The sequence below is a fragment of the Leucoraja erinacea genome, chromosome 33 (assembly GCF_028641065.1).
Source record: "Leucoraja erinacea ecotype New England chromosome 33, Leri_hhj_1, whole genome shotgun sequence".
Classification (NCBI taxonomy): domain Eukaryota; kingdom Metazoa; phylum Chordata; class Chondrichthyes; order Rajiformes; family Rajidae; genus Leucoraja; species Leucoraja erinaceus.
This window is the reverse complement of record NC_073409.1, coordinates 23,173,521-23,186,224: the sequence shown is the minus strand read 5'-3', so window position 1 is coordinate 23,186,224 and position 12,704 is coordinate 23,173,521. Positions and strand designations below refer to the sequence as shown.

The 12,704-nt window shown below is 43.4% G+C and overlaps 1 protein-coding gene across 1 annotated transcript in view; it reads left to right on the top strand.

Annotated features, from left to right (window-relative positions):
* LOC129712505 (cytosolic carboxypeptidase 4-like) overlaps positions 1-12,704 on the top strand; it is a 225,474-nt gene that overhangs the window by 102,669 nt on the left and 110,101 nt on the right. The window contains 2 exon segments of the mRNA XM_055660971.1: positions 1,489-1,633; positions 8,181-8,331. Of these exon segments, the coding sequence (XP_055516946.1) occupies positions 1,489-1,633; positions 8,181-8,331 (296 nt within the window).

The following is a 12,704-nucleotide window of genomic DNA, read 5'->3' as shown; positions in this document are numbered from 1 at the left end:
ACTAAACTAAATTAACCTACAAACTTGTATGTCTTTGGAGTGTGGGAGGAAACTGGAGAACCTGGGGAAAGCCTACGCATTCATGGGGAGAACGTACAAGCTCTGTACAGACAGCACCTGTAGTCATGATCAAACTCTGGACTTTCAGAACATCTTTGATAAGGTCACACACAGGAGATTAGTGGGCAAAATTAAAGCACATGGTACTGGGAGTAGGGTATTGAAAGGATAGAAAATTGGTTGGCAGACAGGAAATAAAGAGTAGACATTAACGGGTCCCTTTTAGAATGGCAAGTAGTGACGAGTGGGCTACCACATGGGTCGGTGCTGGGAACGGAGCTATTTACAATATATGTTAATGATTTAGATGAAGGGATTAAAAATAACATTAGCAAATTTGCAGGTGACAGAAAGCTGGGTGGCAGTGTGAACTGTGAAGGGGATGTTATCAGGATGTAGGGTGTCTTGGATAGGTTGGGTAAATGGGCAGATGCATGGCAGATGCAGTATAATGTGGATAAATGTAAGGTTACCCACTTTGGTGGCAAGAAGAAGGCAGATTATAATCTGAATAGTGTCAGATTAGGAAAAGGGAAGTGCAACGAGCCGATGGTGTGCTTGTACATCAGTCACTGAAAATTTCCAATCTGACATTTCTGTCCTGGGCCTCCTCCATTGTCAGAGTGAGGCCCAGTGCAAATTGGAGTAACAGCACCTCGTATTTAGCTTACACCCCAGTGGTATGAACGTTGACTTCTCTAACTTCAAATAGCCTTTGCTTTCCCTCTCTCTCTATCCCTCCCACTTCCCAGTTCTCCCACTAGTTTTACTGTCTCCAGCTACATTCTATCTCTGTGCCTCCCACTCCCCTGACATCAGTCTGAAGAAGGGTCTCGACCCAAAACATCACCCATACCTTGTCTCCAGATACAGGTATGCTGCCTGCCTCCAGCATTTTGTGTCTACCTTCGATTTAAATCAGCATCTGCAGTTCTTTCCTACACTATTAAATTATATGCCAGTCTGACGGTATTTTCTTGCCAGTCAGTCACTAAATCCAATGAGGTTCACAACATGCCTTTTTCTTCTTCTTGCATTTGAGGCAGCAGAGGTTATGTAACCCCCTCCAGGCGCTGTAGCCAGTTCGGTGTGCTGTTGTCAAGAGCCGTTGGGTCTACCCCCCACCAGGGGGGGCGGAGGACAGAGCAGTCGAAAATGACGTGCTGCGTTGTTTGCTGGTCTGTCAGCATGCACATGGCATGGTAAATGCTTGTGGGATATACATACTGTTCATCAGTAACCTGCAGAGTTGAGATGTGCAGTTGAGCATAGTTCATACAAAATAGATATCATGTGTCAGCCACATAGGCAAAGCATACCTGCGTGTGAATCATAATCAATGGCTGTACTCTCATGTTATTTGAAACACAACATTTTTGACAAGTGGATCAAATGGTTGTCTTGCTGAGTATTATTCTGTTCCCTCAGAAATCATTATTTCACTCGAGGAGCAGAGGGTAAAGGAGGAAAAGAGACAGCGTTTTACACTTTGACGTTCAACATCACGTTCCCGCATTCAAAGGATGTCTGCTATCTGGCATACCACTACCCGTACACCTACTCAACGCTAATGGTATGTGGCTCACTTATAAAACAGCGGGCCGGTATTGCAACATCACTTTAACAAGAATCTGAGGGGTAATTTTTTCACACAAAGGGTGGTGGGTGTATGGAACAAGCTGCCACAGGAGGTAGTTGAGGCTGGGACTATCCCAACATTTAAGAAACAGTTAGACAGGTACATGGCTAGGTCAGGATTGGAGGGATATGGGCCACATGCAGACTGGTGGGACTAGTGTAGATGGGACACGTTGGCTGGTGTGGGCAAGTTGGGCTGAAGGGCCTGTTTACACGCTGTATCACTCTGTGACTAGTGTAGATGGGACACACTGGCTGGTGTGGGCAAGTTGGGCTGAAGGGCCTGTTTCCATGCTGTATCACTATGACTCTATGGCTATCTGATTACATCTGCAGAACAAAGAGTCATGGAGTCACAAGTTCACGAGTTAGAGGAGTAGAATTAGACTATTCAGCCCATCGAGCCTACTCCGCTATCCAATCATAGCTGAACTCTGCCTTTTAATCCCATTTTCCTGCCTTCTCCCCATAACCTTTGAGACCCATTCTAATCAAGAATTTGTCTATCTCTACATTAAAAATTATCCACTGACTTGGTCTCCACAGCCCTCTGTGGCAATGAGTTCCACAAATTAACTACCCTCTGACTAAAGAAGTTCCTCCTCACCCCTTTCTAAAAGAGCGGCCTTTAATTCTGAGGTTATGACTTCTGGTCCTGGACTCTCCCACCAACAGAAACATCCTTTCCACATTCACTGTATCTGTGCCTTACGTTATTCTGTATTGTGTCCCCCTTCAACCTTCTAAACGGTGAATAGTGGCCCAGTGTTAGCTCATCATGTGCTAACCCACACATTCCTGGAATCTTTCCTGTACACCTTTGCTGGATCCTCTCCAGAGCCAGCACATCCTTCCAAAGATATGGGGTCTAATTGTGCTCACAGTAATCCAAATGCAGCCTGACCAGCGCCTTATAGAGTCTCAGCAATACATCTCTGTTTTTGTATTCCAGTACTCTTGATATAAATGCTAGCATTGAATTTGCTTTCTTCATACAACAAGGAAACAGGCCCTTTGGCCCAACCTGTCCATGCCATCCAGGATGCATGATCTACACTTGTCCCATCTGTCCGCATGTGGCCCGTATCTCTCTCAACCTTTCCTATCCATATACTATAGCTGTCGGATTATCTTTAAACAGTCGGCAGATGTAATGAGCAATCTATCCCATTTTAAGATGATCATAACAATTATCAAAGCCATCAAAGTAGAAAATAGAATTACATTTCTCATGAGAACATGATATTTGTGCAGGAAGCAGTAATTAATTCACATCCTATAAAACCTGAGGCTCAGCTGAAACATATTCCACCTTGAATTTCTCCAGCTGATGGTGACACTTTGCTGTCCTGGCTAGCATTAGTAGACCTTGGCAATGGACATCTGAGACAAAGTGTCCATGTTTTATTATTGTGCACACTCCATTACTAACTCATGGTTTGTTCCTTAATTACAGTTTATTAGGCCTTGTTAATCATTCTTCTCACTTTGTTATGCTAATGAATATCTCGGTTATTCAGCAACTTGATGGTGGGAGCTGATCACTTCACTACCAATGCATTTTGGTTCCAGAAAAACTGCCAACATATTTTTAGGGAAATTGCTGGCTTTGATACTGACAGTGGGCTCCTTTGTAGTGTCCTCCTGAATCAGACAGCCCAGCCCCTGAGCATGCCTGGATCAACAGAGAAGTGATACATCTTCTATGGCCCATTGAGCTGTAGCATTAACTCTATTTCTCACTGCACAGATGCTGCCTCATCTTAGTTTAGTTTAGAGATATAGCACAGAAACAGGCCCTTCGTCCCATCGGGTCAACGACGACCAGCAATCCCCACACATTAACACTATCCCACACACACTAGTGAGAATTTACATTTATATCCAGTCAATTAACCAACAAACCTGTATGTCTTTGGAATGTGGGAGGAAACTGGAGCACCCGGAGAAAACCCACGCATTGACAGGGAGAACGTACAAACTCCGTACAGACAGCACCCGTAGTCAGTTTTGAACCCGTGTCTCTGGCGCTGTAAGGCAGCAACTCTACCGTTGCACCACCATGCTACCAAGCACGACCTGGTGGGCATTTCCAGCACTTACAGCTTCTAGTTCTGATTTTTATCAACTGTGAGTTTTTTTTCTTTTCAATTTACTGCCCTCTGGATGGGAGAGGTTTATAGGGAATGCCAAACATTTTCCAACAAGAGCAGATGGGCTTAGATGGAACACTTTGGTCCACATGGAAGAATGGGGCCGAGGCCTGCTTCCCTGGTGCATGACATTATGATTCTATGACTATATGACTCCTAGTCTGCCTGTGTGTGATTTCTAGCCGAGAGCAATGTAGTTAACTCTGACAATCTCAGATGTTCAGGGATTAGAGAAAGCTAATGAATGCTGGCCTGTCCATGATGTCCTTAACCTGTGATTGAAAAAATAATAAACACTATCATGGTGGCACAGCGGTAGAGTTGCTGCCTTACAGCGCCAGAGACCCTGGTACGATCCTGACTACAGGCTGTCTGTTTGGAGTTTGTACGTTCTCCCCGTGACCTACGTGAGTTTTGTCCGAGATCTTCGGTTTCCTCCCACAAAGACGTACAAGTTTGCAGGTTAATTAGATTAGTATAAAAATATTAAATTGTTCCTCGTGTGTGCAGGTCAGTGTTAATGTGAGGGGATCGCTGGTCGGCGCAGACTCGATGGGCCGAAGGGCCTGTGTCCGTGCTCTATCTCTAAACTAAACTAACCAATGAATTCCTTCAACTTGGAGACCAAGATGTGGTTTTACCCTCATGCTTCATAATGATCTGCTGAGAATCTAAGTTGTATCATTTAGCTTTCAAACATATTGAGCACTGAGTGACACAAAAGATTTTTAATCATTCGGAAATGTGAGCCACAACGATGGAAATCAGCCATCATTTTACAGCAGAGTTTGTTGCAAACGTACTTTAGATTAGATTTCCCTGTAAACTAAAATTGGATTTCTTTCTTCAAGTAAAATGCTATTGAAATGGAATCAAGTGTCAAGTTTGTTCTCAATAAAACAGTTATTTGAATAGTAAGATATTTCAGATTATTTCTCTTCCTGGTGACAAATTATTTTGATGCCCTGCAGAGTGTGATGCTGCTTCTTCACCACATATATGATGGAGCATTCTTTTCTAAATAATCTTTGAAGCACATGTAAACTGCACCATTGCAACCTGATCTCTAACTCAAAGTGGGGCTCAAATTTAATCTATGACACCAGTATTAACACAGCACTTCACCTCCTACATAATTCAATATAAAGAAAGATTATGTTGCATGGAATCTTCCTTGAGCGCACATTTCATGAGGTATAAAGATCTTTAACATGTAGTCATTTGTGGGGAATTTGTAGCTGCATTTATTCAGCAGTAACAAATTAAATATATGTTTGAGTATGGTGTTGGTTGAGGGCAGAAATATAATCTGGTCATTAAACATGAACCTTGTGCTCTCCAAACAGCACCATGGGACTTCTTACACTTGTGTCAGGCTTCAAGTATATCCTCAGTTTGATGTGTCATCCTCATTTAGGAACATCTCCTCTGGCCCACTCCTGCCTCCCTCAGCAAGTCGGCAGCCTCTGATATTTCTTCATTGGGCTTATCCTATTTTTCTAAAGATGCTGAACGTTGCTGAGTGGAACTCCACAGCAAACAGTATCCAGCTGCCTCCTCTCAAGTGGTTACTTCAGTTAGAGCGAGCCAGTGGTCATTAGCCAAGATCTTCTCTGTTGCTGTTTGGAGTCATTTAATGATCAGGCAGAAGAGGGTCACAAATAAACAGCAGTTTGAGTTGAGAACCAGTGACTGGACCTAGAACACAGAACAATACAGCACAGGAACAGGCCCTTCAGCCCACAATGTTTGTGCTGGACATGATGCCGTTAAATTAGTCTCTGCCTGCACATGATCCATGTATGCCCCTGCATATCCAAGTGCCTATCTAAAAGCCTCTTAAATGCCACTATCACATCTCCCTCCACCACTACCCCTGGCAGCACGTTCCAGGCACCCACTGCTCACTAAATAGTTTGCCCCGCATATCTCCTCTAAAGATTCCCTCTCTCATCTTAAAGCTATCTCCCAAGTTTTTGATATTTCCACCCTGAGCAAAATGTTCTAACAGTCTATGCCTGACATAATTTTATAACCATCGATTAGCAATGTTACAAAATTTTGAGATTTTAAAAATCAAGTCTGCAATTTATCCCATCAGATAAAGCATAACAATAAGTTTAATTTGACACCAAATTCACTTTCATATCTCAAGTATTAAAAAAGTTATGGCCATTTTCATACTCGGAAATTAGCATCTTGTTCCCTATTGATTTTCAATGGACATTACAAAAAAGCTGTGATAATCAAAGGCCCATTTCTTAAGGAAAGATTAACATTTTTAAATAGCCTAAGTGTCCAAAGATTATTCACAAATAATTCACAATATAACATGATTTTTATATCTAATTTACATTAATTTATAGGCCAAATGGAAGGAATTTAGTGTTCAATTGCTGTAAATAAATGCCCATTTAAATCTGCTTTCTAGTGGGTTCATGTGGAACGCGCTGGTTTAGAATGTTGACAGCGCGCTGGATTAGTGCCCTCAAATGCCGAGAAAAATACTGCGGGATATAAAAAGCCCAAAATGAACTACTCGCTCTAGATAACTTGATATATAGGGTTATATATATGCCCCATTTAATGTAAAAATAAGGTACATACCTTTAATTGTTTGCTTTATAAAACCCTGGGACTGCGAGATGTTGCAGAATCAGAGAGTAATTTTAAACTATTATAACTATATTATCGAGGCCTATAAAACTAATAATACCTTTTGCGACCGGGTCTTGCAGCGATTTTTCGTTAATGATTTACTAGGCTGAACATCTGCGATTAGTACAGCCTACTAAAAATCGCGTTTTAAACCCGCCCCCTCCAAACAGCGCCAAAATCGCGGACCTGGCTGTGGGCAGATTCCCAATGGCGATTCAGGTAGGTTTTGTAACATACCTACATCGATCAGGTCTCGCATGAGTCTCTGGCATTCCAGAGCAAGTAATCATGTTGTCTAACCTCTACTTACAGTTAATTCCCTCCAATCAAGCAGCTTTCTGCTTAACCTCATCTCCACCCTCTCCAAAAATTCCTTCCTGTTTTGGGGCAATCAAAACTACACACAATACTCCAAATGGAACCTGACCAAAGTCCTTTCAAGCTGACTTCCTAACTCTTATACTCAATGCCCTGACTCATGAAGCAAGCATGCCAATGCTTTCCTTACATGTGATCTACTGTGAGGGATCTGTGGTAATAATCAACCTTAACCTGTGTACGAAGTACCTGCAGATGCTGGTTTAAACCGAAGAGAGACACAAACAGCTGGAATAACTCAGAGAGACAGGACAGGACAAATCCTCCGAGATATGTACTCCAGCTATAAATTCCTCGGAGTACATATCTCGGAGGATTTGTCCTGGTCCCTCAACACCTCCAAGCTGATCAAAAAGGCACAGCAGCGCCTTTACTTCCCGAGGAGGCTCAAGAAAGCCCACCTGTCCCCCCGGATCCTGACCAACTTTTACCGCTGTACCATAGAGAGTATCCTGACCACCTGCTTCACGGTATGGTACAGCAGCTGCACTGCTGTGGACAGGAAGGCACTACAACGGGTGGTGAAAACCGCGCAGCACATCATCGGTGCCCCGCTCCCTGCCATGGATGCCCTCCACCGAAAACGGTGTCTGAGACGGGCTGGGAAGATCATCAAAGACCCCTCACACCCCAACCATGGACTGTTTGCCCTCCTCCCATCAGGGAGGCGGTACAGGAGCCTCAGGTCACGTACTAGTAGGATGAGGAACAGCTTCTACAAGAACACAATTACACTGCTGAACACGGAGTCCCGCCGATAGATTTCTCTGGTCCCTCCGTCCCCATTGTTTAATTATTCTGTATTTCTTGATTATTCTGTATCTTCTCTCTTTCTATTTTTTTTATTTCTTTATGTACAACTACTACGGACTGACGCAAAACTGCATTTCGTTGTACTCATACTTGTATTTGTGCGATGACATTAAAGTTGAATTGAATTGAGACAGGCAGTATCTCTGGATAGTGTGAAGAAGGGTCTCGACCCGAAATGTCATCCATTCTTTCTCTCCAGATATGCTACCAGTCCCGCTGAGTTACTCCAGGTTTTTGTATCTATCAACCTTTACTTACTGGTTTCAGATAGGACTTTTTAAATACCAGATTATTCCCTCAGCTGAAGAAATTCATGTTTCTCCCAGAAGTCTGGAAATATAGCAGGAAATCCTAGACAAGTATTTGTATAAAGGAGCAAAATACAAGTTGCTGGAGGAACTTGTATGTTGCTCCAGATTCCCACTTCTGCAGTGTCTCTTGTATCTCTATCTACATCAAGGTCTATTCTGTTTCCTTCAGACTCACCTGTACCTGCTGGAACAGTCGATCAATAGTGATCAAGTTTACTTCAGGCACCAAGTGTTGTGTTCCACGTTGGGCGGTAACGACTGCCCAGTTATCACCATTACCGCAACCCCTGGCACCCAACCTGAACAGCTGCAACAATTTTGTAAGTAAACTTATTTCAAGCTTTTCTTCCATTTGGTTTCAAATCTTGGCATACCTCGCCAAGGCAACGTGTGGGTGGGCCATGCACTGCTCTGATTGGGATTATCTTGTGCCTTCATGTAGACATGTTTCTCATGGAGAGATGGGGATGGTGTCCGAGAGCCACAGGGAGGTTTTAGCCCACTGAGTCCATGCTGACCTTCAATCACCCTTTTACATCAACCTCCCAATGAATCCCTTTTTTCATTCCCCCACACTGCCATCAACTCCCCCCAGATTCCACCACTTACCTTTAGACATTAGACATTAGACATACAGCGTGGAGACAGGCCCGAGTCTGCAGCGACCAGTGAACCATGTCCACCAGCATTATCCGACACATCAGGGACAATTTTACAGTTTTACCAAAGCCAATTACAAACCTGTACATCTTTGGAGTGTTCCCGGAAACTGGAACACCTGGAGAAAACCCTCACAGGGAGAACGTACACACTCCGTACAGACAGCACCCGTAGTCAGGATCGAACCCGAGCCTCTGGCGCTGTAAGGATGCAACTCTACCCCTGGGCCAACGCGATTGAACCCAGGTGTCTGCCGTTATGAAACAGGGATTATATCAGTCCCACTGTTATCGTTTAATGTGGACAAGAGATCAGTGCTCTGGGCAGCAACGGTGCAGACTTGCGGGCGTTGCCTGATTTATTTTCATATAATGGTTGACAGAATTTGAAGAATTTCAGTGCAAATATGCAGGGTAGGATTGGTATGTCCAAATATGAATGTCTCCATTAACATAATCTTTAAATGTTAAAATTATGCTGGGTTTGCTAATTATTATATGTGTTCTGTCCAAACTGAGAGAAGAGGCATTTAACATCGCTAAACAGCACCTGTCAGTTGCAAGTGAGTTAAGTACACACCAAATCGCTGTTACAATGCTTGTTACATTTGCATTGATGAAAGGAACTTTCTTATGGGCCTGTCCCACTTACGCGACTGTTTCAGCGACTGCCGGAACCCGTCATAGGTCGTTGCAGGTTGTCAAAAAATTTCAACATGTTGAAAATCCAGCGGCGACCAGAAAGACACTACGACTCTTTGGGCGACTGATGTGTAGGTGTGGGTCTTGTTACTTTTTTGGTCTGACAGTACGGCAAATCCAACTCCTTGTACATTGCAAAACATACTTGGCTAATAAGTTACAATTATGATTATTACCCTCACTATGACATGACCACAGGTAATACTATGGAAATTAGCTGCATTATAGTGCACAGAATTTGTAATTATTTTTTACAATAAATTACTTCTGGCTCTCCTTAAATTATTGAATTTCTGGAACTGTAGTAATTTGCCTAATGATAGCAGCTACAAACACATGGGTTGGGGGAAGAAGTTGGCTGCCCAGCTACTCAATAAAATCATGGCCATCTGAGTGTAATGATGATTGAGTTTCGCCCCCAGCTCCGTAATCCCTTGCCCCCTCACTTCAAGAATATAGGTTGAGCTTATTGTCACATGTACAGGTACAGTAAAATAGCTTGTTTTGTATGTTATCCTATCAGATTAGACACTGGGGTTGGAGATTGCAACCTTCACGTGGTCCACCCTGTTTCGGCGAATGCAATCAACCTGGCGTGCACAATCAAATGAGGTCAAATAGAACAAGTTGTCCTAAGACTTTAGGCTGTGCACGCCATATGCAAGAAGAATAAGATTAGACATTCTGTACACAGACACAATCAGTTCAAACTCAAGTACAATAGATAGAGCAAAGGGGGAAGATGCAGAATATAGTTCCCACCATTGTAGCGCATTGTAGCTCATCAGTTCCTTAGATAAAGTCTAATATTCTCAATGGAGTATATGTGAATCAACAAGTTCCCTAGCTTGTGGAAGGACTCTTCAGAAGACAGATAGCAGAGGGTAAGAAGCTGTTCTCGAGTCTGGTGGTGTACGCTTTCAAGCATCTGTACCTTACGCCAGACATGAGTAGGGAATAAAAGGAATGTGGGAGAAGTGATTATGTTGGCTGCTTTTCCGAGGCAGCTGAAGTACAGATGGTTTGAAGCCTGGTCAGCGCAATGGAATGGGCTACATCTACAACTCTCTGCAATGTGGTCTTGAGCAGAGTTGTTCCCAAACCAAGCTGTAATTCGGTGCGACAGCATGCTTTCTATGGTGCATATAAAAGTCACTGGAGACATGCCACATTTCCTCAGTCTCCTCATAAAGTAGAGGCGTGGTGTTTCGTCTTGGCTGTCGCATCTGTGTGGTTAGCCACGGCAGATCATTGGTAATATTAATGCCAGGGAACTTGAATCTTTCAACCATTTCTAGATTGGCACCATTGGTATTGGTTGGGGCATGTACTCCACCACCCATCCTGAAGTCAATAACCTTCTCCTTCATCTTGCTGGCATTCAGGGAGAGGTTGTGGATAGGCAAGTCGGTCTAAAGTTTCCTCTCAAGACAATCACTCCACACCCCACTCCCCCACCACTCCATGCCCCACTACCCCCACCACTCCATGCCCTACTCCCCCCACCACTCCATGCCTCACAGCCGGTATCAGCCGAATAAATCTTCTTTCATATATACCAATGCATAATATCCTTTCCTAGAGAGACTGTCACCGTATTTCAGATGTGATTTTAGTTTTAGTTTTAGAGATGCAGTGTAGAAACAGGCCCTTCAGCTTCCCGAGTTCCCACTGGCCAGTGATCCCTGCACACTAATGGTATAACCATATAACATATAACAATTACAGCACGGAAACAGGCCATCTCGGTCCTACAAGTCCATGCCAAACAAATTTTTTTCCCCTTAGTCCCACCTGCCTGCACTTGTACCATAACCCTCCATTCCCTTCTCATCCATATCCAGTTCAGTTCAATTCAGTTCCTACACATTAGGGATAATTTACAATTTTAACAAGCCAATTAGCCTACAAACCTGTACGTCTTTGGAGTGTGTGAGGAAACCGGAGTACCCAGAGAAAACCCACACAAGTCACGGGGAGAACGTACAAACTCTGTACAGATAGCACCCATAGTCAGGATCGAACCCGAGTCTCTGGCGATGTGAGGCAGCAACTCTACCGCTGCGCCACCGTGCCGCTCAATGGACTTCTCCAAAGTATCAGGCAATTGAAGCTCACCTTAGTATTCATTTTCTCTAGAATACCTCTCAGTTATACTGTGAGCTTTCCTGATTACTTGTTGCACCTGAATATTGTCCTTTCTATATCATATAGAGCTGCACTCAAATTCTTCATACCGGATCACCAATCTCTCACCATTTAGGTAACCTGCATTATCCCACAGAATACTACAACCAGAGTCTAACTTTCTCCTTCATAGATTTAGACTGCCAGAGAGTAATGGTGGATGGTTGTTTGTCAGGTTGGAGGCCAGTGACGAGTGGGGTGCCACAGGGATCTGTGTTGGGTCCACTGTTGTTTGTCATGTACATCAATGATCTGGATGATGGTGTGGTAAATTGGATTAGTAAGTATGCAGATGATACTAAGATAGGTGGGGTTGCGGGTAATGAAGTAGAGTTTCAAAGTCTACAGAGAGATTTATGCCAGTTGGAAGAGTGGGCTGAAAGATGGCAGATGGAGTTTAATGCTGATAAGTGTGAGGTGCTACATCTTGGCAGGACAAATCAAAATAGGACGTACATGGCAAATGGTAGGGAATTGAAGAATGTAGGTGAACAGAGGGATCTGGGAATAACTGTGCACAGTTCCCTGAAAGTGGAATCTCATGTAGATAGGGTGGTAAAGAAAGCTTTTGGTGTGCTGGCCTTTATAAATCAGAGCATTGAGTATAGAAGTTGGGATGTAATGTTAAAATTGTACAAGGCATTGGTGAGGCCAATTCTGTAGTATGGTGTACAATTTTGGTCGCTTAATTATAGGAAGGATGTCAACAAATTAAAGAGAGTACAGAGGAGATTTACTAGAATGTTGCCTAGGTTTCAGCAACTAAGTTACAGAGAAAGGTTGAACAAGTTAGGGCTTTATTCTTTGGAGCGCAGAAGGTTAAGGGGGGACTTGATAGAGGTCTTTAAAATGATGAGAGGGATAGACAGAGTTGACGTGGAAATGCTTTTCCCACTGAGAGTAGGGAAGATTCAAACAAGGGGACATGACTTGAGAATTAAGGGACTGAAGTTTAGGGGTAACATGAGGGGGAACTTCTTTACTCAGAGAGTGGTAGCTGTGTGGAATGAGCTTCCAGTGAAGGTGGTGGAGGCAGGTTCGTTTTTATCATTTAAAAATAAATTGGATAGTTATATGGACGGGAAGGGAATGGAGGGTTATGGTCTGAGCGCAGGTATATGGGACTAGTGGAGATTATGTGTTCG